The 24177-nt window shown below is 37.4% G+C and overlaps 3 protein-coding genes across 4 annotated transcripts; 2 read left to right on the top strand and 1 right to left on the bottom strand.

Moving 5' to 3' along the window:
- Positions 1-8: 8 nt before the first annotated feature.
- On the top strand, positions 9-13047 carry Kdm5 (Lysine demethylase 5). The gene is made up of 10 exons (XM_066392747.1): positions 9-733; positions 1121-1198; positions 2722-3018; positions 3082-3231; positions 3291-3458; positions 3516-3794; positions 3974-4222; positions 4294-4622; positions 5178-5415; positions 5487-13047. The coding sequence occupies exons 1-10, from the start codon at positions 476-478 to the stop codon at positions 8241-8243; spliced, it is 4803 nt and encodes a 1600-aa protein (XP_066248844.1). The 5' UTR covers positions 9-475; the 3' UTR covers positions 8244-13047.
- A 1413-nt stretch (positions 13048-14460) lies between these two features.
- Positions 14461-16083, bottom strand: LOC136410180 (dnaJ protein homolog 1). Its single transcript, XM_066392216.1, has 2 exons — positions 15075-16083; positions 14461-14841 (listed from the first exon to the last, which is right to left on the bottom strand). Exons 1-2 carry the CDS (start codon positions 15900-15902, stop codon positions 14608-14610), a joined length of 1062 nt encoding a protein of 353 aa, XP_066248313.1. The 5' UTR covers positions 15903-16083; the 3' UTR covers positions 14461-14607.
- Positions 16084-17246: 1163 nt separating this feature from the next.
- On the top strand, positions 17247-23478 carry LOC136410272 (dual serine/threonine and tyrosine protein kinase-like). Of its 2 annotated transcripts, XM_066392342.1 has the most exons (12): positions 17247-17738; positions 19015-19187; positions 19871-20197; positions 20380-20590; positions 20645-20835; positions 20984-21221; positions 21350-21768; positions 21913-22253; positions 22314-22560; positions 22634-22883; positions 23014-23169; positions 23310-23478. In XM_066392342.1, the coding sequence occupies exons 1-12, from the start codon at positions 17609-17611 to the stop codon at positions 23333-23335; spliced, it is 2709 nt and encodes a 902-aa protein (XP_066248439.1). In that variant the 5' UTR covers positions 17247-17608; the 3' UTR covers positions 23336-23478. The 2 variants fall into 2 exon arrangements, with proteins under 2 accessions (XP_066248439.1, XP_066248438.1); XM_066392341.1 differs by having other exon boundaries at positions 23014-23478.
- Positions 23479-24177: the final 699 nt, after the last annotated feature.

Here is a 24177-nt window from a genome sequence, read left to right on the forward strand (position 1 = left end):
AGTGGGGGGAGCCTATGATGTTCATGCCAAACCATGCTGATAGAGGTGGATGGTAGCAAAATGTGTAATGTATGTGGATGGATTTAGTTTACTTTTTGTGGAGTTTCTTGTGTTTGCGCAAAAGAAGTGATAAAATGTTATATTGCACGTTTTCCCTCCTTAAAATATATAGTGTTGTTAATGTCGGGTGACGTTAAATAATTCAGCTAAGGAAAACAGACATCTTTTCCAAATCTGGGTTTTCCTTTGGATATCAAATTGTGCGGCGCAACCCAGGTTTTCTCTTCGGAAAGAGAGCGATTAACGCAGTGAAATGTCTGGTTTTTATCAAATTTCTTAAACAAATTTGTCAAGTTTAATATACATTTTGTGTTTGTAATGAAAACAAAAAGAAAATGGAAATACCTACTTATTAAGTAGTCATGACATATTTTAAAAATCTGTTTGGTGGAACATAATGTGATTTCCCTTCAAAATGACTACAAAAGATAAGCAGTTGAATGGAAGCAGTAACAATGGTTTGAAAATCAGTCCAGGAAGTTCAAAAAACTCCCCCATTAAGTGCAATGAGCACTACAGCCAGTGCAAAGAAGAAGCCTTTCAGTTTGAAGTGCCCCCAGAGGCCCCAGTGTTTTATCCAACTGATGAAGAATTTTTAGATCCTCTAGCTTACATAGCTAAAATTCGACCTATAGCAGAAAATACAGGAATATGCAAAATTAAACCACCAGGGGTAAGTAATTCATGGCCATTAGTCAGCTGCATCATTAGTATTTGCTATTTTATGGCAATTTTTGATCAAGGATCCTCATCAACGACGTTCACCTTCCATATGTTGAACCTTAATTTAAAATTCTGAACAATACAATCTGAATTACAGTTTTTATCATTTTATTGAAGGCAACATAATCCTAAGCAGCCATATTTATTTTGGGTAATTCATACCTATTCACTGTCACTTTTGCATACATTTTAATACATCTTTTATGATTCAAATTACTTGTGTAGATACAGTGTACTCATATTATGCGCAGCCGTTTGAATTCAGGCTTGTGAAATAAATAATCATCTTACTCACAAGCTGCATGTCCTCTAATATATAATTTTAAAATCTTTTTAGAGGTGGCAACCTCCCTTTGCAGTTGATGTAGACAAGTTAAGATTCACCCCTAGAATACAAAGGCTTAATGAATTAGAGGTAGGTCTGTTAGTTTATATTCTGTCGTTACTCCTCCCTATGCTTCCAAAAATACTGGATGATTTTATTGAGCAGACCTGCCAATTGATATTCCCATGGGAAATTTTACACCACTCTCTTAAATTAAATTGAGAAAAGTACTCCTATTTAACGTACTTAATTTGTGCAAATTATTCCGTAAGCAGATTTTGCTCTTAGTGCAATATGGGACATTTTATTTCATTAAAAAATCTTGCAAATTGCCAAGTTTTATGAGGGAACTTCAATAATCAAATTACTGTTAAAGTCCCCTCTCATTTAAATTGTGTTTGCTATGACCATGTGACAATACTGTCAACATTTAAGAAATGGGGAAAAATTTGCTTTTTAATTATACTGTTCTGAAACAGTGCATATAACTAAGGTTGTGTTGTTTAATCACCCTGCTAGAATTTGACAATCGAAGGACTATACAAATCTGTAACAATTCACAGGGTGTTCTATTTGAAAACCAAGTAGGTTTGACATGATAATTGAATTATGAACTGTCTCATATATGCCGATTTATGAAAAAAATGATTTCAATACGAGTTTTACAACTGTTGTATTTAAAATTTTTTGGAAACAGCTTATGATTGAGAACATAGTATATATGAAATTTTGGTAAATACTTAATGATGGTCTGGGTTGGGTTTGTCACACTTCCAATTCTTCATGGGTAAGTATTAATTTAATTAGTTTTAATTACTTTTCATAGCTGTGTTCATCATATTTCATTTATTTTAATTGACAACAAAGAGTTTTACAATATTGCTTTTATGTACAGGGTGGCACCTTTTCAACGGACTTCTAGGATATTGGCAAAACGATAACAGGTAGATAAAATCTGATTGCATAATCACGGGTCTGTTTTTCTAAAGAAAATATGTGGAAGATGCATTGTTGCATGGCTAATTCAATTAGCTTCTGATATACATGACGTCTTTTTCTTATGTTCTTTGTTATATACAAAGCGTTTACTACACACGTGTGCGTAGTACTTATTAGGCAAATAAGTGTTATGTCAATATTGGGGTGCAAGCGTTTGAATTTTCTCTCTATATTTAGGAAACACCCTGTATAGTTTCTGATGGAGTATACTAAAGTTTTCACTAATTCTTATGCAGGTAAATGAAGCAAAAACGTAACTTCTGTTGTTCTATTGAACGTTAAATGATGGTTAAATCCGAAGCAGTAGTAATTGCAGCCAGAGCTGATTTATGGCAATATTTTTTCCCAAGAGCACCCTGTAGGGATATTAATTCTGGATCTGGTGCAAAATCATCATCCAGGAGGAAACATGTATATATTTAATGACACGCTAATGTGTCATAGGGCACAATGCATGATTTTAAGAAATTGACCATAATTGAGATAGAGACAAAAGTCTGATTCCTAATAATTAATACCCTATGACCATTGGTATATCATTAAATAGCTCCCCGTATAGCTATGTCTAATGATCCAAAGCAGTTTTATTAATATTAAATATTTAACATTTTTAGGCGAAAACTAGGGTTAAACTCAATTTTCTAGATCAGATAGCAAAATTTTGGGAATTGCAGGGCTCATCCCTGAAAATTCCTATGGTAGAAAGAAGGGTACTAGATTTATACACGTTACATAGAGTAGTGCAACTCGAAGGTGGATTTGAAGAAGTGACTAAGCAGAGAAAATGGTCGAAAGTATCAATCCGATTAGGATATCAAATCGGAAAGAATGTTGGGACCATATTAAAGCAGCATTATGAACGGCTCTTATTTCCTTTCGACGTATTTAAAGAGGGAAAAAATGTCACTATAGTAAGTCGATTGGTGTAGCACCTCCGACCTACTAATGAACACCCAATTTGTGTATTTTTGCAGAAAATTGAAAACCTAGATGAAGGCAATGAAAAAACCGATAAAGACTACAAACCCCATGGCATTATAAACCGCATGGCGGTTAAACCGCCTTCGGATAAAAATGCTAGACGTTCCAAAAGATTCGAAATGAATGACAAAGATAAGACTGAGGTAAGTTTCGTACTTTTCTCATGGGTTGCATCTTAACAATTTTTTTGCCACTTCAACAGATAGAGCTTAAGATTAAGGAAGAGAAATCGGTAGATCCAGACGGGGATGATAAGAACAAGGAGCTAAAAAGATTGCAGTTTTATGGAGCCGGTCCGAAAATGGCCGGGTATGATGACAAAAAGGAGCAAAAACCTCGTTCCAAGACCATCAAATACGATTTTGACCCTGTAAGTTGAGCCTGTCTAGGGCGTGATATGCATAAATATAGGACCAACCTCTTTCAGTTGGCGAAATATGTTTGTCACAATTGCAACAGAGGCGATGCGGAAGAATTCATGTTGCTTTGTGACGGTTGTGATGACAGTTACCACACTTTCTGTCTTATGCCACCGTTATCTGAAATTCCAAAAGGCGACTGGAGATGCCCGAAATGTGTGGCCGAGGAGGTCTCAAAACCAACCGAAGCTTTCGGATTCGAACAGGCTCAGAGAGAGTATACTTTGCAACAGTTCGGGGAAATGGCAGATCAGTTCAAATCAGATTATTTTAACATGCCGGTTCACGTATGTATAATGTTATTTGTAGCCCAGTGACACAAAAATTCAATGCATTCAAATTTTATAACAATATTCTTTTTCACCCTGTGTCCATTATTAATTAATGAGCAGACATTTTGAGTTAAAGCTATCAGAATAATCTTCGAGAATATGTACTCGTATTTTTTAAGCGCGATGTTCTGCAGATGGTACCAACTCATACAGTGGAACGGGAATTTTGGCGTATAGTCTCTTCAATTGATGAAGATGTTACTGTGGAATACGGAGCTGACTTACACACAATGGACCACGGCTCCGGATTTCCAACAAAATCATCCGCCAATCTTTTTCAAGGAGACAAAGAATATGCCGAGTCCAGTTGGAACTTAAATAACTTACCAGTTTTAGAAGGATCGGTGCTAGGCTACATAAATGCCGATATTTCTGGAATGAAGGTAACAGATCCCCGTTCCTAACTATTTCCCCAGTCTCAACAATAAACTAAGAAATTAAATACCCAATTTAGGTTCCATGGATGTATGTAGGAATGTGCTTTGCGACATTTTGTTGGCACAATGAAGATCATTGGTCCTACTCTATAAATTACCTCCATTGGGGCGAAGCCAAGACTTGGTATGGAGTTCCAGGCAGTAAGGCTGAAGCATTTGAAGAAACTATGAAATCTGCCGCACCCGAATTATTTCATTCTCAGCCTGACTTATTGCATCAACTTGTTACGATAATGAATCCGAATATTCTTATGAATGCTGGGGTACCAGTCTATAGAACCGATCAACATGCTGGGGAGTTTGTAGTTACTTTTCCAAGAGCGTATCATGCAGGATTTAATCAAGGGTAAGTGCTCTGTTTTGTGATCTGTGTAATTCCATTACAAATGGAGACAAAAGTATTTAGAGACCCCTACTTTCAGTTAGTAAATGTCTGCCACACAACTCTCACTATCTCTCACTAAATGTCGGTAATACGACACTCACTTTCACTCACTAAATGTTAGATACACGAGTGACATATCTCACTGGTCTAAAACAGAAAAATTCCTGATTATAATTCTATTCTGTATGGCGAACGTGTTGTTTGCTGCCGCGCTGACGCGTAACTGAATCATTTAAAAAGTGATATCCCTTCGAAATGTGAAAAAACTTTACAACCGGTCCGCTTGCAAAGGTACAATTCATAAGTCGTACTATAAATAATCGATAAGCGATACGAAATAATATATTTGGTGGATTTTAATATTTCTATATGTATATTAGGGATATGGAAATTCAATTCGACACATCTTTATCCTGCACACACTGTATATTATACTGAGTACTATACGATGTGTATGTCTGCATTATGTGCTACATATGGATAGACACTAAATATGGATTTCGTGGATTTTTTTAGATATAACTTCGCGGAAGCTGTTAACTTTGCTCCAGCAGATTGGTTGCGAATGGGCAGGGAGTGTGTTCTCCACTATTCCCATCTGAGAAGATTTTGCGTGTTTTCCCATGATGAACTAGTGTGCAAAATGGCTTTAGATAACGATAAATTGGATCTGACAATAGCGGCAGCCACCTATCAGGATATGCTAGTCATGGTAGACACTGAGAAGAAATTACGTAAAGCATTGCTGGATTGGGTAAGTCATAATCGTTAAACTTAGCTTTGGTCCACGGAATACTTAGAAGAGCATTATTTATTTAACTCCAGGGAGTGACAAATGCTGAACGAGAGGCGTTTGAACTACTTCCAGATGATGAAAGACAGTGCGAAGTATGTAAGACTACTTGCTTCTTGTCCGCGATGACTTGTTCCTGTTCTACCACCACTCTGGTTTGTCTGCGGCATTATAAGAATCTTTGTGAGTGTCCTCCACAAAATAGAACTTTGCGATACAGGTACACCCTCGATGAATTGCCAGTAATGTTGAAAGCTCTGAAACTGAAAGCCGAGTCCTTTGACCACTGGGTGGCCAAAGTGAAAGACGCTCTTGACCCAAATACCCCTAAAACTCTGAATCTGAACGATTTGAAGGAACTATTAAATGAGGCAGACGGAAAAAAGTTTCCTAAATGCGAACTACTGCAAACTTTAACTAGTGCCGTAATAGATGCCGAGAAATGTGCCAGCGTAATACATCAGCTAGATTTAAATAAAATGCGCACTAGGACGAGGCATTCTAACGAGGCAAAGTACAAGTTGACCATCGAGGAACTCACTTTGTTCTGCGATGAAATTGATAGTCTTGCGTGTGTGTTAGATGAGGCCAAAAGCATCCGAGTTTTACTGGACGAAACTCGTAAGTTTGAGGCCAGAAGTGAGGAATTGCTGACGCAACTTTTAAAGGAAAACGTTCTCTCTGATCTCGAGGAATGTCAGGGTCATGGAAACGGCCTTTGCATAGAGCTGCCAAGTTTGAAACTGATTAACACGCGAATAAAGCAGGCGCAATGGATAAAAGAAGTGGATAGCTATAGAAATAAAACTGACGTTATGGGACTCGACATAATTAAGACTTTGATACAACAAGGATGCTCTTTGCCACCACATCGGGAGATGGAAGAAGAATTGTCCAATTTGCAACTGATTCTTGAACAAAGTCAGGAGTGGGAGGAAAAAGCTCAGGAAGTTTTGAAGTGCCACGATCCGAACGTTCTTATCCAAGTGGACAAGCTTCTCAAAGACGCTTCGAAAATTGCCTGCCATTTACCTACGGAAGCTGTACTTTTCGATGCCATGAAAAAAGGAAGGGATTGGCTGAGACAGTTGGAAGAAATGAACTCTGCTGAATACTATCCATATTACAGTGCCATGGAGGAACTCATTAGAAAGGGGAGACAACTGGCTTTGCATTTAGTGGAGGTGGACAGAATGAATGACTACTTAGTGCTAGCTAACAACTGGAAGGAGAAAACTAGCAAAGCATTCCTGAGAAAAGACTCTCCCTGTACTTTAATGGAAGCTCTATCGCCAAGAACTGTGCTTCCCAGTAGCTATAAAACATCGAAGAAATGCAAAAGCTCGGATGAAGACAGCAAATCATTATCGTTAACGAATACTATGGATCCGGGTATGGTAGTGGCGCTATTTAAGGAGGCCGAAGAAATGGAAATGTCGATGATAAAGAAGTTGAGGCAAACCAACAAGCAGAAAACCCTGGATCCTAACGATGCTACCAGTTCATACTGCGTTTGCGGCAGAGGCCTTTTTGGTGTTATGTTGCGATGCGAACTGTGCTTCGATTGGTTTCATTCCGCTTGTACTCAGCTTCCAAAAGTCGCGACAAGTAAAATTAGAGGAAATTTCCTCAGTGTCGCTGTATCTTTAGGATTTAAAGACTGTAAATACGTATGCACCAACTGTCAAAGGACTAAACGTCCGAGGCTGGACACTATTCTTAGTCTGTTGATGTCTCTTCAGAAACTTTACGTAAGGGTACCCGAAGGGGAAGCTCTGCAATGTTTGACCGAGAGAGCGATGAACTGGCAAGATAGAGCCCGACAGCTTCTTCAAAACCCCGAATTAGAAAAAGCCAAACAAAAGTTGAATAACTTGAGCCAGAAATTTACTGCTGCCGCCATGAGGCAAAGAACTGAAAAGATAATTTCTGCCGAATTAAAACGAGCTTCCAAAAATCCTGAACTTCACCAGAGGGTGCAGGAAATCGCTCCCTTTAGCGGGGTGAACGAAGACGGAGTCACGTGTGACAGCGGAATCAACGATTCAGACGAGGCATCTCGAGAATCTTTCAGAGATTCTGACGATAGGATGGGCGAACATGCGTACAGCCTCCACCTCCCTAAAACCGAAGGCGAAGATTATGTAATTCGTCTAGCTCCGGAGCTAAAGAAACAATTCGAGGATTTGCTTATGGAGGGCGATTTACTGGAGGTGTATTTGGACGAAACGTTCGCTTTGTGGAAACTTCTTTTGGCTTCCAGAGACAACGACAGAGAACTAGCCCTGATAGATTTCGATGCTCACCTCAAAGCTACCTCCAAAAAGCGAGGAAGAAAGAGGTTGTCTGACGATATAGTTGATTCATCCAAGAAGACGATAAAGGCAGCGAAAGGAGAAGGCGAGAAGAAAATTCGCGGCCGTAAACAACAAAACGTAAACAAAGATAGTGCACAAAAAAAACTGAGAGGTAAACGTAGGGGCCGAAGATGTCAATCCACGGCCTCCAACAGCAGTGATAGTGAAGACGAAGATTGCGCGGCTAATGGCTGCCAACGCCCTACCGGACAAAATGTGGATTGGGTTCAATGCGATGGTGGATGCGAACAATGGTTTCACATGGCCTGCGTGGGCCTATCCGCAGAAGATATTAACGAAGACGAGGACTATATTTGTATAACTTGTTCACGGAGCACCACGTTTGAAAATGTTGCTCCTTGCGATAGCAGGTCGAGCAGTCCCAGATCTCCGGATTCGACTCAACCATCAACGTCTAGAGATATTTCTTAGTGCTTGATGTTTAACAACAGTACCTTACGTGTCAAGAATTTAACCTATAACTACTCCAGTAGTCAGAGACTTTAATAAGGTTTTGATAATTTCTTCAGTTGTGATAAAAGTATAATTTAATGTAATAGATTCACATGCCATGTTTCGGAATGTCACTAGTTGGTTGTACCCATGAACTACTGAATAAGTGTTGTAAGTGAGGGGACAGAACTTTCGATTATCTACATTTTATTCTTTTGCGTTTAAAATAATCAGCAGTATTGAATATTTATTTTGAAGTTGATTAATTTTTATTTATACATCATTTGCTTTAGTTAATCTTGCAGTTTCAGTAGTTCGTGCGGCTTCTTACATCATGTTAATACCACTTAAGTGAAATTTTTTATAATTTACTGGTGCAATCATCTCTGAGGGTCAGAAGTAGTGCAGTCAATGTGCCCTTCGTAATTCTACCTTTTTAATGACGACTATGAATGTCTTCCAGGCAGACGAACGATTTTCATTCACAGCCAACTATTGGGTCAAATATTTGGTCGTGAATGAAAACCGTTTCTTCGGAAAAAAATGGCAAGAATTTGTCTGTTGAAGAGACCTATAGTTATCAATGACTCCCAAAGGAGGATCGACCACAGGAAATATTTACTGCATATTTTCCTGTGAATACCACCAATTAGGCGTTGTTTGAAGAAACTAAGCCTCAATCCTGCAACACTTTTTATCCAGCTTTACAAGAGTGCAGGAAAGTATCCGAAGCTTTATTTATTTTTTACCCTGAAATAGCTGAAATTGAATTGTAATGTTATGCCTTTTGTAACGTTATTTTTAATTTTTGTAAGCGACAAACACTCAGGTTCGCGAATGAAACACAAGAAGGCGAAACTGTATGTTGAAATGAATCGTGATTTTAGATTTAGCTCTTATCGTCAATATATTTGGAACCGTTGCATGCACTGTAATAAGCTAATTGGCTCATACAAATTTTTCATGATTTTTACGATCTTTTAAACTGCCGACAAATTGAATTCGAGTTGATATAGCAAAATTCTGTTCTGGGGTTTAATCAGAAACTAAAAATAAATATTCGCCCTTATATAAATTAAATATTTATCACTGCGCCTACTCTATATGAAACTTAATATCCACCATGCTGTTAAATAAATTATTAACGATAAGGATTCGATGGGATCACTATTTCACTGCTGTAACTGAATTAAAGGTGTCGAGAGACATTGTCAAGTGATTTCGTCCCGTGGTTTAGAGACAGTTTAAGATGGTTTAATTGAAGCACCTATCCAAGCTTAGGCACGGCAGCGTTGTTTGAGCGTGGTTTATGACGGACACAAGCTTAAAAAGCACCATGCAAAAACAATATTAGTGTCCTTCAATAAATAATATTTCTCCTTTTTTTCTAAGGTATCGTTAGGTTGTACATATACTTAGAGGGGTAGTCACGTTATTCGATAAGGATGTAAGTAGAATAATAGTTAGGAACTTTAAGTCAGTTTTACTTAAGTAGCTTTATGAGATATATATTGTGAGAAAATATTTGAGCGTCGATTAGCAGTAGCTGGGCAGGGTGGTTCCTTATGTTTTGACGAGTACATGGCTGGTTTATTATTGAAGTTGCAGAAAAATTTAAGTTCTCTTTGAATACCACTCTTCTGTGGAGAAAATGAAATTTTCCCTAAAAAAGGTTTTCAGGCTTCCTAAGCGTTTTCTAATATACAGGGTGTTACATTAAAAAACAAGTTCTGGGCGTTTCTATAATTTCCGATGCTCATTTGTGTTTCCATTTCCTAATTGCACGTTCGAAGGACTTTTTGCCTTTGACAAATCTCGATTTGTCAAAATATAAGAAACAACCCTGTACACATCACTATACAGTGAATCTCTAATTCGGTGTTCATTCTCGGTAGTTATCAGAGTTACGCAGATTGGTGGTTATCGAAATTGGTCAGATTGTTAAATTAGGGGTTTTAGTTTATCCGATAAGAGCAACTGAGCAGAAAAATTTTAGCGCGAATTGTTGACGATAATTAGAAGAAGGGAAGAACTGCAAAGCTCTGACTAATCGAAATATCAAATAGTATACTGGGCGTCTCGTTAAAAAATCGGTAGGTATATATAGTGTGGTTGTAAATAAATGTCCCCCTCTGCCCGATTTTTTAAAATCTGTATCATACGAATGTCTAAGTCTATCGGACGCCATTTTCTTTTACTTATGGGCGCGCAACCATTTCAAGAATAACCGAGAACTTATAGCATCGAATTTGAGACACACTGTATAATATATTGGGAAATTCAAAAGATTCAGATGCGGTAAGATTTCTTTTTAGCAGCGCAGTTGATATTGCGCTTTTGCCTACATTTTAAAACATAATTTGCCTGCGTCTTGCAGCCTCAATTAGTATTGGAGATGGAAGGCGTCTTGAAAAAATCGATCGTGAATGGAAAGCTGAAAGTAGCGATCAATGCAACACATTATTTAACAAAAAGTCGTGTTAATATTCTCTGAAATGTTGAATTTCCCTCGGGCGAAAGGAGATACACGTTTAATTTCAGAATTATAACAAATTTTCTCCAAAGGGGGCAATTAAGTTTAATTTATTTATCGAGCACATCGGTTTCGACGGGGGGTTGATGAAAGATTTGTATTAATTGCGAAACCGTGGTTTTTTACTTAAATTCCCATAAATTATTTGATTGTAAACCTTTCCGATCGTTAATTCAGTATTTCTGTTCCAACACTGTGTGCTTTGGTATCTGCTTCTACATCAAGCGCCAGCTCTAATTATATTTGTTCTTATATGTAAAGTTTTTAGTATAGATAGGTTGAAATAAACGATTTAATGTTAAAACTCTCGCCATCTCATAATATGGCATTCGTCAAGGTAATTACCACACTTTTGAGGATTAAGACAACTTTTTACAGTGCTTTAATACTGCGGCTACAGGTCGAGTCAATTCATTTGCGCGATTTATTTGTGTTGATCAGAGCGATGCGTTCTTAAAAGTGGTCTCTTTCCTGTAGATTTAACTTAATACCCAGAAAAAAGAGAGCACTTAAGAGTCCAATGAGTAACTTTTAGCTCGTCTTATATCATGCAGGCACTGTAGCCTGTCCAAGAAATTCGGCGGTGCGACGTCAATGTGTCGGGCCACCGTTCGATTGTTTGGTGCAAAATGCAATGATGAGTTCAAAGACAGAATAAAAATTATGTATATGATTAGATTAAGTACCTAATTATGCAAAAACTATACTTAAATTATTAATTTGGCATCGACAAATAGTTGTACAATAATTCGTTAATACACAAGTACTGTTCGCACTGTGATTAACGCACCGCTGAAACTTTCTCGTCCATTTTCTCGCGAGCCAGCGGCTTGACTTTAATGTTTTTTTTTTAAATTGAAGCTTGTTCCTTCACGATTGACAACGAGATAAAAAAATCAATTTCTATGATATAGATAATATACAGGGTATCTGCAGTTTTATCGGAAAACCCTACGACAAAATTGTTTTCTTATCACCCCCTTCGAGAGTACGCAAAACAAACAGTGATAGAGGAGCGAAAACAAATGCATGTGACACACATGCGCATTAGGAAAACCAATCCATTGATTTTTCTTTTTATAAACATTTAAATTGCGTTGAAAAATCATTCTACTTGCTCCCTGTTTACGCTCGAATTCCAGAATGGAAACTTTGGAAAACCTTCATAAATGACAGATACTGATAACATATGTGGCACGTGGCACATACTGTGTGACAAGTTTCAATTAAAAAAACGAAAGTCGTAGTCGAGTCACTGGCTGACGAAAAAATTGACTTTGAAATTTAATAAGATTTTAGCGGCGCATTAATTGTGATGCGAAGTGTATTTATTCGTCAGCTGTAGCTCCAGAGTTAAGAGCACGTATCAAATCATTATGATGTTCTTACCGCAACCATTAGGCTAATTAGATGTACAATTATTTGAATAAGAATGGAGAAGTGTATTATGTCCAACGATCTAGAAGGACTGAATATAGCAAGTAAATGCCGCGCTCCACTAAAAATTGTCCTGTTTTTTTAATGTATTTGTACCCTTATGACGTCATTTTGTCATCTGAGAGATGCGTCATGCGCCTGTGCAGTCGGTGCAAATATAAGATAGCAGTGTGACTCCACCTCTTCCAAAATCGTGCCCAGTTCTTCTAGATCACTACTAGCGGCACCCAAATTACTGAGAACAATAACGTTAAATTCAAACGATATTCACATGGGTGTTTTTACGGTTGATAAAGGGCGATCTTTATTGAAAAAACTTCCAATAGTCACATCTTAGATGTGACACAGATTAGACATCGTTAAAGAGACTCAAGACCCGTGCGATTCACCTGCTACAAGGTTTTTTTTTGTGATCACCCGTTATAATGAGGGCGAAGTTGTGTATGCGGAACGATCTATTAAATCACTATGATAGTTATTGTTTTTCAAGTAAATTAAGGGTCAAATTGTTAATATGCTGTTAACTTTAACCACGAGTTAATTACCTTGAAATGGAGCTTTAACACATTAGTCAGATTGTTGATTTTTGGTCGCCAGCACATTAATAATTGGACTCTGGTGCGTCCCACTGCTCTAATCTCAGATATTATCTGCCTAATGGCTCAAAGCTATAGTAATTTTCAAAATTTGGCCACACTTTATATTTTTGTATAATTGGATATGTGTATATACGTATTAATCTTTAATAATTCTATCATACATAATGTAGGTGATCATTGTTCTAATTATTGTGAATAAAACGTTTTGGAATAAGTTCAATCTTCTGATTTTATTATTTTTGGAAGTCGAAGGCAGCGATAGCCAGAAAATTTCGTCATCTATACAGGGTGTCCCAAATGGGCACTTGGAGTGTCATGCGCTATCTGCGAAACACGACGTTGAAATCACCTGGTATTTTTAAAAATGGGCATACTACAAGGTGTCCCATTTACGACGGTTAAATTTGGTCACACTGCGAAAGTTCTGTGAATTGAAAATTTCAATTTTGACCCGGTATATGTTCCCATCAAAGATCCCTTCAATTCTAGGCATTTTTCATATCGCTCACCCCAAAATGCAGCCGAAAAACGTTTACGTGACCCGCCGCGGACAGTCGGAAGGTTTGCATAAGGAACGCAAGAAAAACGATTTCGCGCCCGTTTGAGAGATTTTTGCCAAATTTAGTTTCCATCAAGCAATGTGCATTAATCCTCACTCCACGTCCGCGCTGTATGTTTAGGGCTGATGACCATCTAGAAAGGTAGTAGGCGATCGACAAAAAAGAAAGGTAGGCATGCAGCATATGCCCACTGACCATAATTTGGAAATAAATATCGGTCGCCAACTCTCAGCCTCTATATATGGGTCGTATGATTAATCAGATTATAAAAATATTGCTTTGAACTTGTCCCCGTTCAGGACTCGAATGCCTGATTACCATAACGACATCGCATATGCTAAAAAAACAAGCTAATGCCTATCACCTCAAGTTTCAGCGAAAATACAAAAACGGTTTTCTGAATGGTGCGGGGATTAACGCATTGTGCTCTACCTTGAGTTTCAGCTTAGCCAATCCGCTAAATTTAAAACAGAGAGATAACCTTATTAATCAATGTACGAATTAAGGTTCTGCATATGGTTTCCCAACGGTGACATTGGTTTTAAAATGGAAATAAAACGATCCGCAGATGCTGAAAACGGTTTATTTAGAAAACGTTTTTAACAAATGATTTAAAATGATGCGGCAAAACTAGGCGTTGTGGTGCAGCACGACTAAGCGACGCTTCTATTCGAGAGGTTCAACTTTCTCTGGTCTTGCACTCACCAACGCCCTTTTATTGCTGCGAAATGCGCACGGCTTCAATAAGAAACGGAATTATTAAAAAAAAATAATTTATTAAAGAAAGTCTTACATTACTAACAACATCTACAAATGGTAATGAAATATACACTTTTAACACGAAAATGTACATACTTTGACAAAACAGGAAACACTAACCCCCCCAATGAGAATATTTAAACAATAACCAAAACGAAGATTTAGGACTAATAACGGAACGAAACCGAGGCACAGACTAACAGAAAAGTGGGTGTACTACAACTTTACCTATAAAAACTTCTTGAAGGTAAACTACTTTAAACTGTGCAGTTTTGCCAAAGTTGGACTTAAAAGTGAAACTAAAACAGTTTGCAGAAACTGGAACTTTCTTTTTAATACATCTTTAGGTTAAGTGGTATTAAACTATAAAAGTTAAAGCAAACATCTTATAAAAGTCATCTTTTATCCACTGTACTAAAACGTACAATTCTTCTACCGGAATCACTTATATTTGTTTAATTTGGTAAAGTATCAAACAAAATGTCCTTTACAGACTGTGACAGATTATCAGGGAACTTTATGTCAAAATTAACTATAAGATCACCCTTACGGGATGGCTCTTTGGGTAGGGGCAAACCATAACCTTGGATACGCCTTACAGTATTTGGCTTGATGATTTCATTTGTATAATGTAAAGGAATTGTTTTGCCAGACATGGTTGGAACTTCGATGGTACACCCACATAAAGCCTGAAACAGAAATATTAATATCAATAGAGATAGATAATTATAATAAAGAACATATAAAATAGAGGATGCTTTATTTTTAATACTGGCGTCATAGTAGGTCAAGTAAAGCCAGCTAAATTTAGTTCAATATTGAGGTTCTAATTTTATAATTAGAACAGTGTGCAAAATTTCCAAATTTCAGCAAAATCTCCAGCAATGGAGAGAGCAACCAATTTAACACAAGCACCACTCACCTGTTTGAGTGAAATTTTGGCAGTATATCTAACATCACTTCCCTCGCGTTTAAATAAAGGATGAGGTTTGTCCCTAATGATGAACACAATATCTGCGGGGATTTTGTTCCTTCCCTGGTCACCTTCTCTCTGGAATGTGATTTTTGTCCCTGCCTTCCACCCTGGCTTGACATTGATGGTCAAAACCTTGTCTTCCTTCTTTGTGGTACCATCAGGCTGCAAGACCTTTCTGCTGATTTTCATTTTCTTCGTGCACCCTTTAGTTATATCTTCCAAGTTGATGTATAAGTCATGCTCAATTGGTGGATCTTGTATTTTATCTTTGTTCCTATTGGGGCTTTGGAAGTTAAATGAATGGCTTCGGAATGCTCCTCCAGGCCCACCTCTTTGGCCGCCTCCCCCACCAAGAGAAGCAAAGGGGTCATCCACATCCATGTCATCATCATGCATCCCAAACATCCTTGGATTATTTCCACCAAAGTCAAAGAATGCGGAAAACGGTGTCGAATTTCCAAAGAATTGAGCAAATGTGGCCCTGGGATCTCCATGATAGGTGTAGCTGAAATTACCACCGGGACTGCCAGAACCGCCACCTCCAGGTGCACCCCCCTTCAAACCTTCCTCCCCAAACTGGTCATAGATGTCTCGCTTCTTCTTGTCGGAGAGGACCTCGTAGGCCTCGGCTACTTCCTTGAATTTCTCCTCCGCTCCTGGGGTTTTATTTTTATCAGGGTGATACTTCAAAGCTAATTTCCTGTAAGCTTTTTTGATGTCGTCGTCACTCGCGCCTTTCGCTATTCCTAATATTTTGTAGTAGTCCTTTCCCATTTTCGGAAACTATAGGAACAAACGCGCACAGATGTTCACTAGCGCCAAAAGAAGTGAAAACCTCGAAATAGTTCTCGAAACACAATAAAAAACACAAGCACCTTTACCGTTTCACTGTGTAGGATACACTCCCAAAGATGAGCGAACAAGCAGCTTTTATAATTTAAAGGTTAAAATGGACGAGAACAGTTGTGATAGTTCGGGAATTTGCTAGACGCACATTAGCGTAACATGCTAATGGTCTAGTTGCTTGAAATATAACTTTACATAAAAAAATGTTTTGAAACATTTAAAACTATGAAATTGACAATAAAATTGTCCTCGTTTATATCTATACTTAAAGCATGTTTCTAAAAGTCGCAACGTTCATTTTAATCACGTTTAATTTCTAGAAAAATCCTTGGAAAATACCCATTGTTCCGCCATTGCCCTGGGGTCAGATAAATTGTATACAAGTAGGTGACGTATGCAGGTTGACGTATCGCGTGCTCTCTCTCTTTTCAACATACGCACACTCCAACAATTTAGCATTTTGGTTGTCGCGGGAAACTTAAATTAATTTAGAAATCCTGCAGTGGATTAGTTTATTTTTAGTCGCTTATCAAAGTGTTTTATAATGATGTGTATCGTTTAGGTAGATACAAATAGGTGATATTTTTGAATTTCATTAATCAAAGTTTAACAACTTGAGATTTCCAACAAACACATTCAAAAGTATTTGAGTTTTTGATATACTTAGACACATCGATGAGCAAACGAAATTTAAATACTGGATACAGGCCAATTTTGGATCTCGCTCAGAGAATCTTCCAGATTCAAGGAAAGCTTTTTGCCAAGGGAATCATCTGCAAGCATGGCGACATATTGCCTTATGCAGAGGGTTGTAGATTAAGTACTATAACTCTTCAGTCCATTCATCTTAACCCAATAGGACACGGGGTTTAATTCTCTTCAATTCTATTCTATTCTAAACTCCATTCACATCTCATTTTTTTTCTATCGCACCTTTCCATTGAATACTGAATTACGAATTAAAGATCGGAATACTTTTCATCTTCACAAAACAAATGTGTTTAGACATTAAGAATTTTATTGGCATTGAAATTTTCAGAACAATCATGATATAAATTGTCATCGAGTGAATATGAATTTTGAATCTTGAAATTGAAATTGCGTTCCGGAATCATGGGTAGAATATCAAAAGAAAGCGACACTTAAAACTAAATAAAAACGCTAATAACCGCGTTCGCAAAGCCAACGTGTTGTGCAACTATAATGGTTTTGTGATTAAATTTTTTAAGCACTGCTAGCTGAATGTGGCCAATACCCTCAGCCAAATTCCAGATTCTTGATTGTTAAGTCAAAAATCAAAACGAAGATAATTTAATTTTAATTTTAATGTTTTAATCCGGTATTTAGTATTTTATTTGTTTAATAAGTTGATTTTAAAATTTATCATAAACACACATAAGCGATGTGACAAAGTTTGTTTGTGGAAAATTAAAATGTTGGATAATTCTTCTAAATATGACTCTGTTGTTAATGTTTTTCCCCTGGTTTTTCATGGTTAATAATTTATTAATATCATATCGAGTATCGAATCTCAGATCTGCTTGTGAGAACGGTTAATTATTCACCTTTAAATTAATTGAAGAATTGAACTGGTGAAAAATTTTGCTATTTCAAGAGTCATATCTGTTGCATTTATGGATAGCATAACGATGGAAGTACCAAAAGAGCTTAGGCGGAATCTAAAGTACTGCCAGAGCCTCCAGAGGATTATCAAAGACACCCATAGGTCCTTAAATGATATTAACACCCTTCTTCAACTGGGGAGTAAGTACCTATTTATGGGGACATAAGAAGGTTTTATGTGAACGCCAATTTAATGAAATTCGTTGGATTATTTAGAACATATAAAAATTCCAATAGCAAATCTGGTGCTCATATAAAATTTAAAGTCCCATTGATTAAAACAGATGAAGTTGAGTTCCAACACAATTTAATCAAGGGGATGGAAATATCCATAGCTGGCCATTCAAGAACATTTGTCAGAAATGACAACAGCAGTGACACTTAAAAAATTCAGTCTATGGTGCCACCAGTATCAGATTAAGATGAATTTTGTATTGTGATCTATTGGCAGCATAATTTTCTATTGAATGTTTGAAAATATCTGATGAGAAGGCAAGATACTTCAAAAACTGTGCAAATACAGTAATAGCAGTGATTGGGCTATTTCCCCAGAGTATTCCCAGAAATTTTATCTCAAATGGATAATGCAATTCTCCTTTTATTGTAATATATCTGTAATGACTTGGGTAGTCTGATGACAGCCCTCTACTGCTATTCCAGGTCTATTGTCTATTCTCTAGGTCTCTATTGTGGCCAAAGGAATTTCTTTAACTGCAGAACAAAATAAATTGTGGATTTTTTACTATTTTTTTTAAATACCCATTCCTTAGCAGTCATATAGTACTTATCTAGTAAAAAACATGTGATTTATCATAGTCACCACATCATATCAATGTATTTCATAGTCATGTAGTCTGCCAGATTGTGATGATGTCAATATTGTCTTAGCACCTGATGAAATATAGGAGTCTTCAAAGGATTGAGTCTATGAAATCAGTCTGAGAAGACTTCCAATTAATAGGTTATCATTATAATTCTAAATAATCAAAGCAAAACCGCTAACGGCATGCATTTTTATTGCAAACATTACATCGGATGACTCGTAGGCATCAAGCATTCGGTAGGTTTTACCCTTTCGACTACTCTCGCCGCAATCAATCGATAATTTTTTTAGTTTGAAGTCTTTCACTTCATTTTAAAAAGGCATGATAGGAATGGAAAAGTAATTTCGCTAACTTAAAGCGTTTGGGAGTTGCGATTTTTGTAAAAGTAACATTTTTTTTAACATTAACATCTCGAAAACGGTTGAAAATCCGAATAATGTAGCATAAAACATCTATAGAATTTTCAGACAAGTAAAAACATGCAAAAATATACAGGGTGTTCCGCTTAAAATAAGAAAGTTGTTTCCTATTTAACAAATATGAATACCACCAGGAAGTTAACAGTTTTGAGAAGTAAAATATTATACTTCTAGGAGAGGTTAGACAAGAAATCTCAGTATATGACGATCTGGATTTTTTATTTCATAAAGCCGACAGAACTCCAAATATATTAGTGTTCGGCCAGTCTTGTCATGCGAAGGCACTACTTATTAACCTCATGCTTCAAGAAAACGTTCTTCCTTATTTTAGTTGCCAGTGGAGACAGGTAAGTTCTAAATATACACAGTGTGCGTGAAGTCTCCCCTGATCGTTCTGCAGAGCTGATTTTAAGTATTTTCCATCAAGCACCTGTTACAGCTTTTTTCAACGATTTTTGCGCGTAACAGTTTCGGGCATTTCATGCAGGGTGGGCGTTTCTCTTAGTTCGCGAAAGGATTGCAGAAATTGTCAGAGTTACAAGATTTGGAGAACGGGGAAAGAGGTGCAGTTTCAGGAAGCCAATTTAAGATATCTTAGGGTCACTGCTTACCTGTCAAAACTGCCGATGTTAATGGTCCCCCTGTGCAAAGCAAACTGAAACAAATATGTTGTAAATTCTGTTTATGCCATTGCATATCATGGGAGGCTTTGACGCTCTCGAGTTAGAGTGCACCTGGAGGGGTTCTCTTGAAGTGCATTGGCCAAACTTTGACATTTCATCTGAAACCTTTAAAATTTCGGATTATTCAGAGTAAGTTGCGCTTTACAATAGATTCAGAACAGACAGATGCGTAATAATAGATTCAGCATGGTCACAGAACAAGTAGGCGCCACTCTGGATTTTCACAGATATTTGTCGATTTAATAAGCGGCAGCCTTATTGAATTTCGGAGTTTGGCAACTCTAGTTCAGGGCACATTAAAATTTTGCTAACTTCATCGATTTATTCCCATTAATTGACTTTTCAAGATAACTTTCAAATATGGGCCAGTAAAAAGCATTCACTTGACGTTGGGACATGAATTTGAAATTGTGGAGAATCTAAAGGCCCACGAAGAGTCATCATGGGTTACGATTCCTGAAGACGACATACGGAGGAGCGACAAAGAAAATCTCTTGGACCATTGCCCGTCTGTGGAGGTGGTCCTCAAACATAAATTGTTGAAGGAAAACGTGAAGATAGTAGTCCCGCCAGACTGCGACCCTCACCAGTTGGTCGACCTTCTAGGAAAACTTGTCGAAAACGTACTGCCTGTGATATTATATGCTGTGTCCGATGATACCCTGAATGACTCAGTAAGCCTATATAATTTTACTGTTTTGCTAAGATGTCACACAAGACATTTTCTCATTGAGTTAAGGACTCTCAAGATTCTGAAAGGGGCAACCGTCAACTCAAAGATAATCTTTTACCTTTGAGTTGAGTCTCTTTATCCAGGGTTTGGTGAGGTAAGACTCAATTGCTCACTCGTTTGCAGAACATTCAAGAGATTAGGAAACTCAAAGACACGTTTGCTGTGCCGTTCTTATTTGTTAATGTGAGCAGTGGTGACTCACATTTAAGTAAATTTGAAATAGGAGCTTTAAGCACTGAATCTCTAACCGAATCTGAAAAACATTTAGTTGAGAATTCCACGCAGAAGAGTGACAATAAACTTCACAGTTTACGGGAGCAATTGTGTAGATTAGGTAAACATGAAGTGTCACGGTTTCTTCTTGGGAGTTATCAGTTATTTCCTGCAGGTTATATTAATGTTGAAGTCCGTGGTACTGCAAGGGACCCAGAACCAATGATACGAAAGAAGTCGTTTTGCTTAGAGTGTTCTTTAGACGATTCCTTGATGTCGGATAGAACATTCCATAAAGATTTTGCTTCATTTATAAGTGAGGTGTTAAGATCTAGTATCCTTAAAATGGCCAAAAAATTAAGTGAGGTAAGCCACTCAAATATTGCTAAGGCTTTTGGCGTGTAGTTTGAAAGGTATCTCAGAAACAGTAAGAGATACGAAGTGGGTCAAATAGATGCAATCAGGAAACACAAAAAAAACGCCAATTTACTATATTTAATTTTTGTTGTTCCAGATCCACAATTCGTGCCTAAGAAAATTTATACTGTGTGCGTTTGATATGGCAAGAGAAATCCAAATTACTCCCAAGAGGATCTTGTATGCACAGGATGTGGAAATGAAAATGTACACCACTTTGACTAACATAGCTAGCGAGCAACAGCAAGAAATTACTGCCATAATCCAAAGGACTTTACAAGATATGAGATCCAATGTCGCTGAAGTGTTGGAGGGATATATTTGTTCAGTACCATGTAAGCATCCGCAAGTGCTTAAGAGAGCGAAATGCCTGAAAACAATTTTTTATGTGAAGTCTTAAAGAAGTTCCCTTTTATTAGTAACCCTGAGAGCTGCTAATAAACACTCAATTTCTGCTTTCCAGCATCCCCAAAAGTAGCAACAATGGAAATCCAGCAGTTAGTTCTTAATAGACTAGGAGCTTCTGTAGCTACTCAAATAGTCCAGTCCGTTGGTTGTTTACAAGAGAGTTTTACAGGAACCCTTCAACGATGTGTAGAAAGTCTTGAGAAGAACTGTCATGAGTTGGAGGGCAATTTATCTGCTTCCGATGCCGTTAAACAAATCATTCATGCAGCTTATAACGTAGATTTGAAAACACCTACCTCATTTTCTGTAGTTCATACATTCATGGATAGATTGCGAAAATTGTTAGGCAGTCTCGCCTCGCCTTGGTCTTCCAGTGGACAGTTTCAGTGCGGTTTGCAATGGCAACTTCAAGTTGTGACTAATTTGATTGATTCACTGAGCTCCTCCAAGTTGGCTAAAACGATATGTATCCAGGTAAGGAAGGGATAAAAGCTAAAGATAATGCGAAGGGTTTCAGGAAAAGACGACTCGCTTCTAGTCATTTTATGAAGAAAAACTTGTTACATTTTTCAAAATTTTAGTGATCCGTCATTTATGATTCGAAACGTATTTTTCCAGTTTCAAGAGCACGTAAAATCATCGCACGAAGCCTTCCAATCGGCCATTCGAAGTCTAGAAAACCAACTTTCAGATCAGTTAGAGCAAACTGAAGAGCAGCGAATAGCCATAAGGAAAAAACACGCGCCTAGGTTCGCTAGACTGGCGTTGGAAAGTACTTCTTTATGTGACTTGGTTCGATGGGGTATGCCCAAGCCCATTCGCGAAATTGGGAGAGGACAGTATGGGGTAGTCTCGTCTTGCGAACCCTGGGGAGACATTAATCCTTGCGCTTTTAAGTCGGTCGTACCCCCTGATGACAGACATTGGAATGATTTGGCTATGGAATTCTACTACACAAGGTATGCCCTTATCAGCCCCGCAATTTTGGATAATTTACTTATAAAATCCATTTTCTTCAGAACTATATCAGAACATCCTAGAATTGTAAAGCTGAGGGGATCGGTAATTGATTATAAATATGGGGGCGGTAGCTCTCCGGCAGTTCTACTTATCATGGAAAGGATGACAAAGGACTTATACTGTGGCTTGAAAAGTGGTTTGTCCTGGCTTAAGAGACTTAAGATAGCAATTGATGTGATAGAGGGTATTCGCTACTTACACTCTCAAGGATTAGTTCATAGAGATATCAAGCTTAAAAATGTTCTGGTGAGTGCCATCATTACGTTGCCTAACACCTCTAAAAGTTGTGCTTCTAAAAAAACTTAAAATCCCTTTCCAGCTTGATAATGATGATAGAGCCAAATTGACAGATTTTGGCTTTTGTATTCCCGAAGCAATGATGTCCGGCAGCATTGTGGGCACTCCCGTTCATATGGCACCCGAATTGTTAAGCGGACGATATGATTCAAGCGTGGACGTGTATGCTTTTGGGATATTATTTTGGTATATCTGTGCAGGTCAGGTGAAGTTACCCACTCATTTTGATCAGTTCCAAAATAAGGAACAATTGTGGAACAGTGTTAGAAAAGGTAATAAAATAATAAAATGTTATATATTCTTATTATAAGAACCGCTTAGTTTGGTTGGCCAACGAATTTAATAAGCGAGTACAAGATTTAGAATGAACGAGAACCAGAAATGAAACATTATTTTTTACAGGGATAAGGCCAGAATGTCTGCCACATTTTACCGAAGCTTGTTGGAATCTTATGGAACAATGTTGGGCTGCGGAGCCTTCCGAACGTCCATTTTTGGGCAACGTGCAACCACAACTGGAACAAATCTACAGAAGTATAAAATTTGGGACTAACCAAGGCAAGTCTTCTTTTAGTCCAGAGGCTCTAGGACTTTTAGAATATGACACCGATAATTGTAACGAATATAGTTGTAACACGAATCTCATTGTCAGAGAATATTGATGGGTTGCATGTTTCTGATCGAATTTGTTATTTCAGATGCATGTTCAGAAGAGAAGAATTGAAAATGAATGATTTTAATGTAAATAGTCTGTATATGATAACGTTTTTGTTTAAACTTTAAAATATTATTTTAAATCCATGATGTTACATAAAGTTTAGCATTTTATTTATTTACGTTTATAGAAAAATAAACCTAATGGTTAAATCGCAGTTTTCCTTGAACTAAATGGGTTATTCAGCTGTTTTGAGGTTGGTAGTATGACTTTCTGCAGGGGTACTACTTGTTATTAACAAAAGTTATCTTCTAAACGGCTCATATATCAAATATGCATAGTCCGTACATCCCAATGATATGGCAAAACTAAGTGCCAGGATGGAACTTCAAGCAGAGACCTGCATCTACAGTTTTGTCGGTATAAAGTAAATAAAGTCACTACCTTTACTGTTCTCAACAGGTACCCAAGTAACTTTTCTGTGGTACATATACATTTGGTGCAGGGAGGTAGAGAAAATGTCGAGCTGAAGATGTAAAGAAAATCGCAACGTATAAAGTAAATCTTACAAATCTTCATTCTAACTAAGAAATAAATAAGCATAAAGAGTGTTTCAGGTTTTAATACATAAACTTTAATCATTTATTCTACCTATATGTACCAAATTGATTTAGTTGCTTCGTTAAGGAAATACATACTTAAGTTTCATAAGATGGGCATAAATCTTTGTAAAAAAATGCATATATAGAAATTATATTACCCTTACTTTTTTACTTGAAAAAGGTGAGAAAAACTCTAGGGTGCTTCTTCAATCGCGTAGTACAAAAGGATTAAAGATAGTAAAAGGGTATTTAACCACCTGGAGTCTTTTATTGCTGCTTCACTGTGACCCCAGTGATCCCTATTCCCCT

The sequence above is a fragment of the Euwallacea similis genome, chromosome 8 (assembly GCF_039881205.1).
Source record: "Euwallacea similis isolate ESF13 chromosome 8, ESF131.1, whole genome shotgun sequence".
In the NCBI taxonomy this organism is placed as follows: Eukaryota; Metazoa; Arthropoda; class Insecta; order Coleoptera; family Curculionidae; genus Euwallacea; species Euwallacea similis.

Excerpts from the sequence above, each read along its gene's own strand:
- LOC136410272 (XM_066392341.1), top strand. The coding sequence starts at position 17,609 with ATGGATAGCATAACGATGGAAGTACCAAAAGAGCTTAGGCGGAATCTA. Across the intron at positions 21,769-21,912 it reads CTAAAACGATATGTATCCAG|TTTCAAGAGCACGTAAAATC; the intron begins GTAAGGAAGGGA and ends GTATTTTTCCAG. Across the intron at positions 22,561-22,633 it reads TCAAGCTTAAAAATGTTCTG|CTTGATAATGATGATAGAGC; the intron begins GTGAGTGCCATC and ends ATCCCTTTCCAG.
- Kdm5 (XM_066392747.1), top strand. The coding sequence starts at position 476 with ATGACTACAAAAGATAAGCAGTTGAATGGAAGCAGTAACAATGGTTTG. Across the intron at positions 1,199-2,721 it reads AAAGGCTTAATGAATTAGAG|GCGAAAACTAGGGTTAAACT; the intron begins GTAGGTCTGTTA and ends TAACATTTTTAG. Across the intron at positions 4,623-5,177 it reads CATGCAGGATTTAATCAAGG|ATATAACTTCGCGGAAGCTG; the intron begins GTAAGTGCTCTG and ends GGATTTTTTTAG.
- LOC136410180 (XM_066392216.1), bottom strand. The coding sequence starts at position 15,902 with ATGGGAAAGGACTACTACAAAATATTAGGAATAGCGAAAGGCGCGAGT. Across the intron at positions 14,842-15,074 it reads CCAAAATTTCACTCAAACAG|GCTTTATGTGGGTGTACCAT; the intron begins GTGAGTGGTGCT and ends TTTCTGTTTCAG.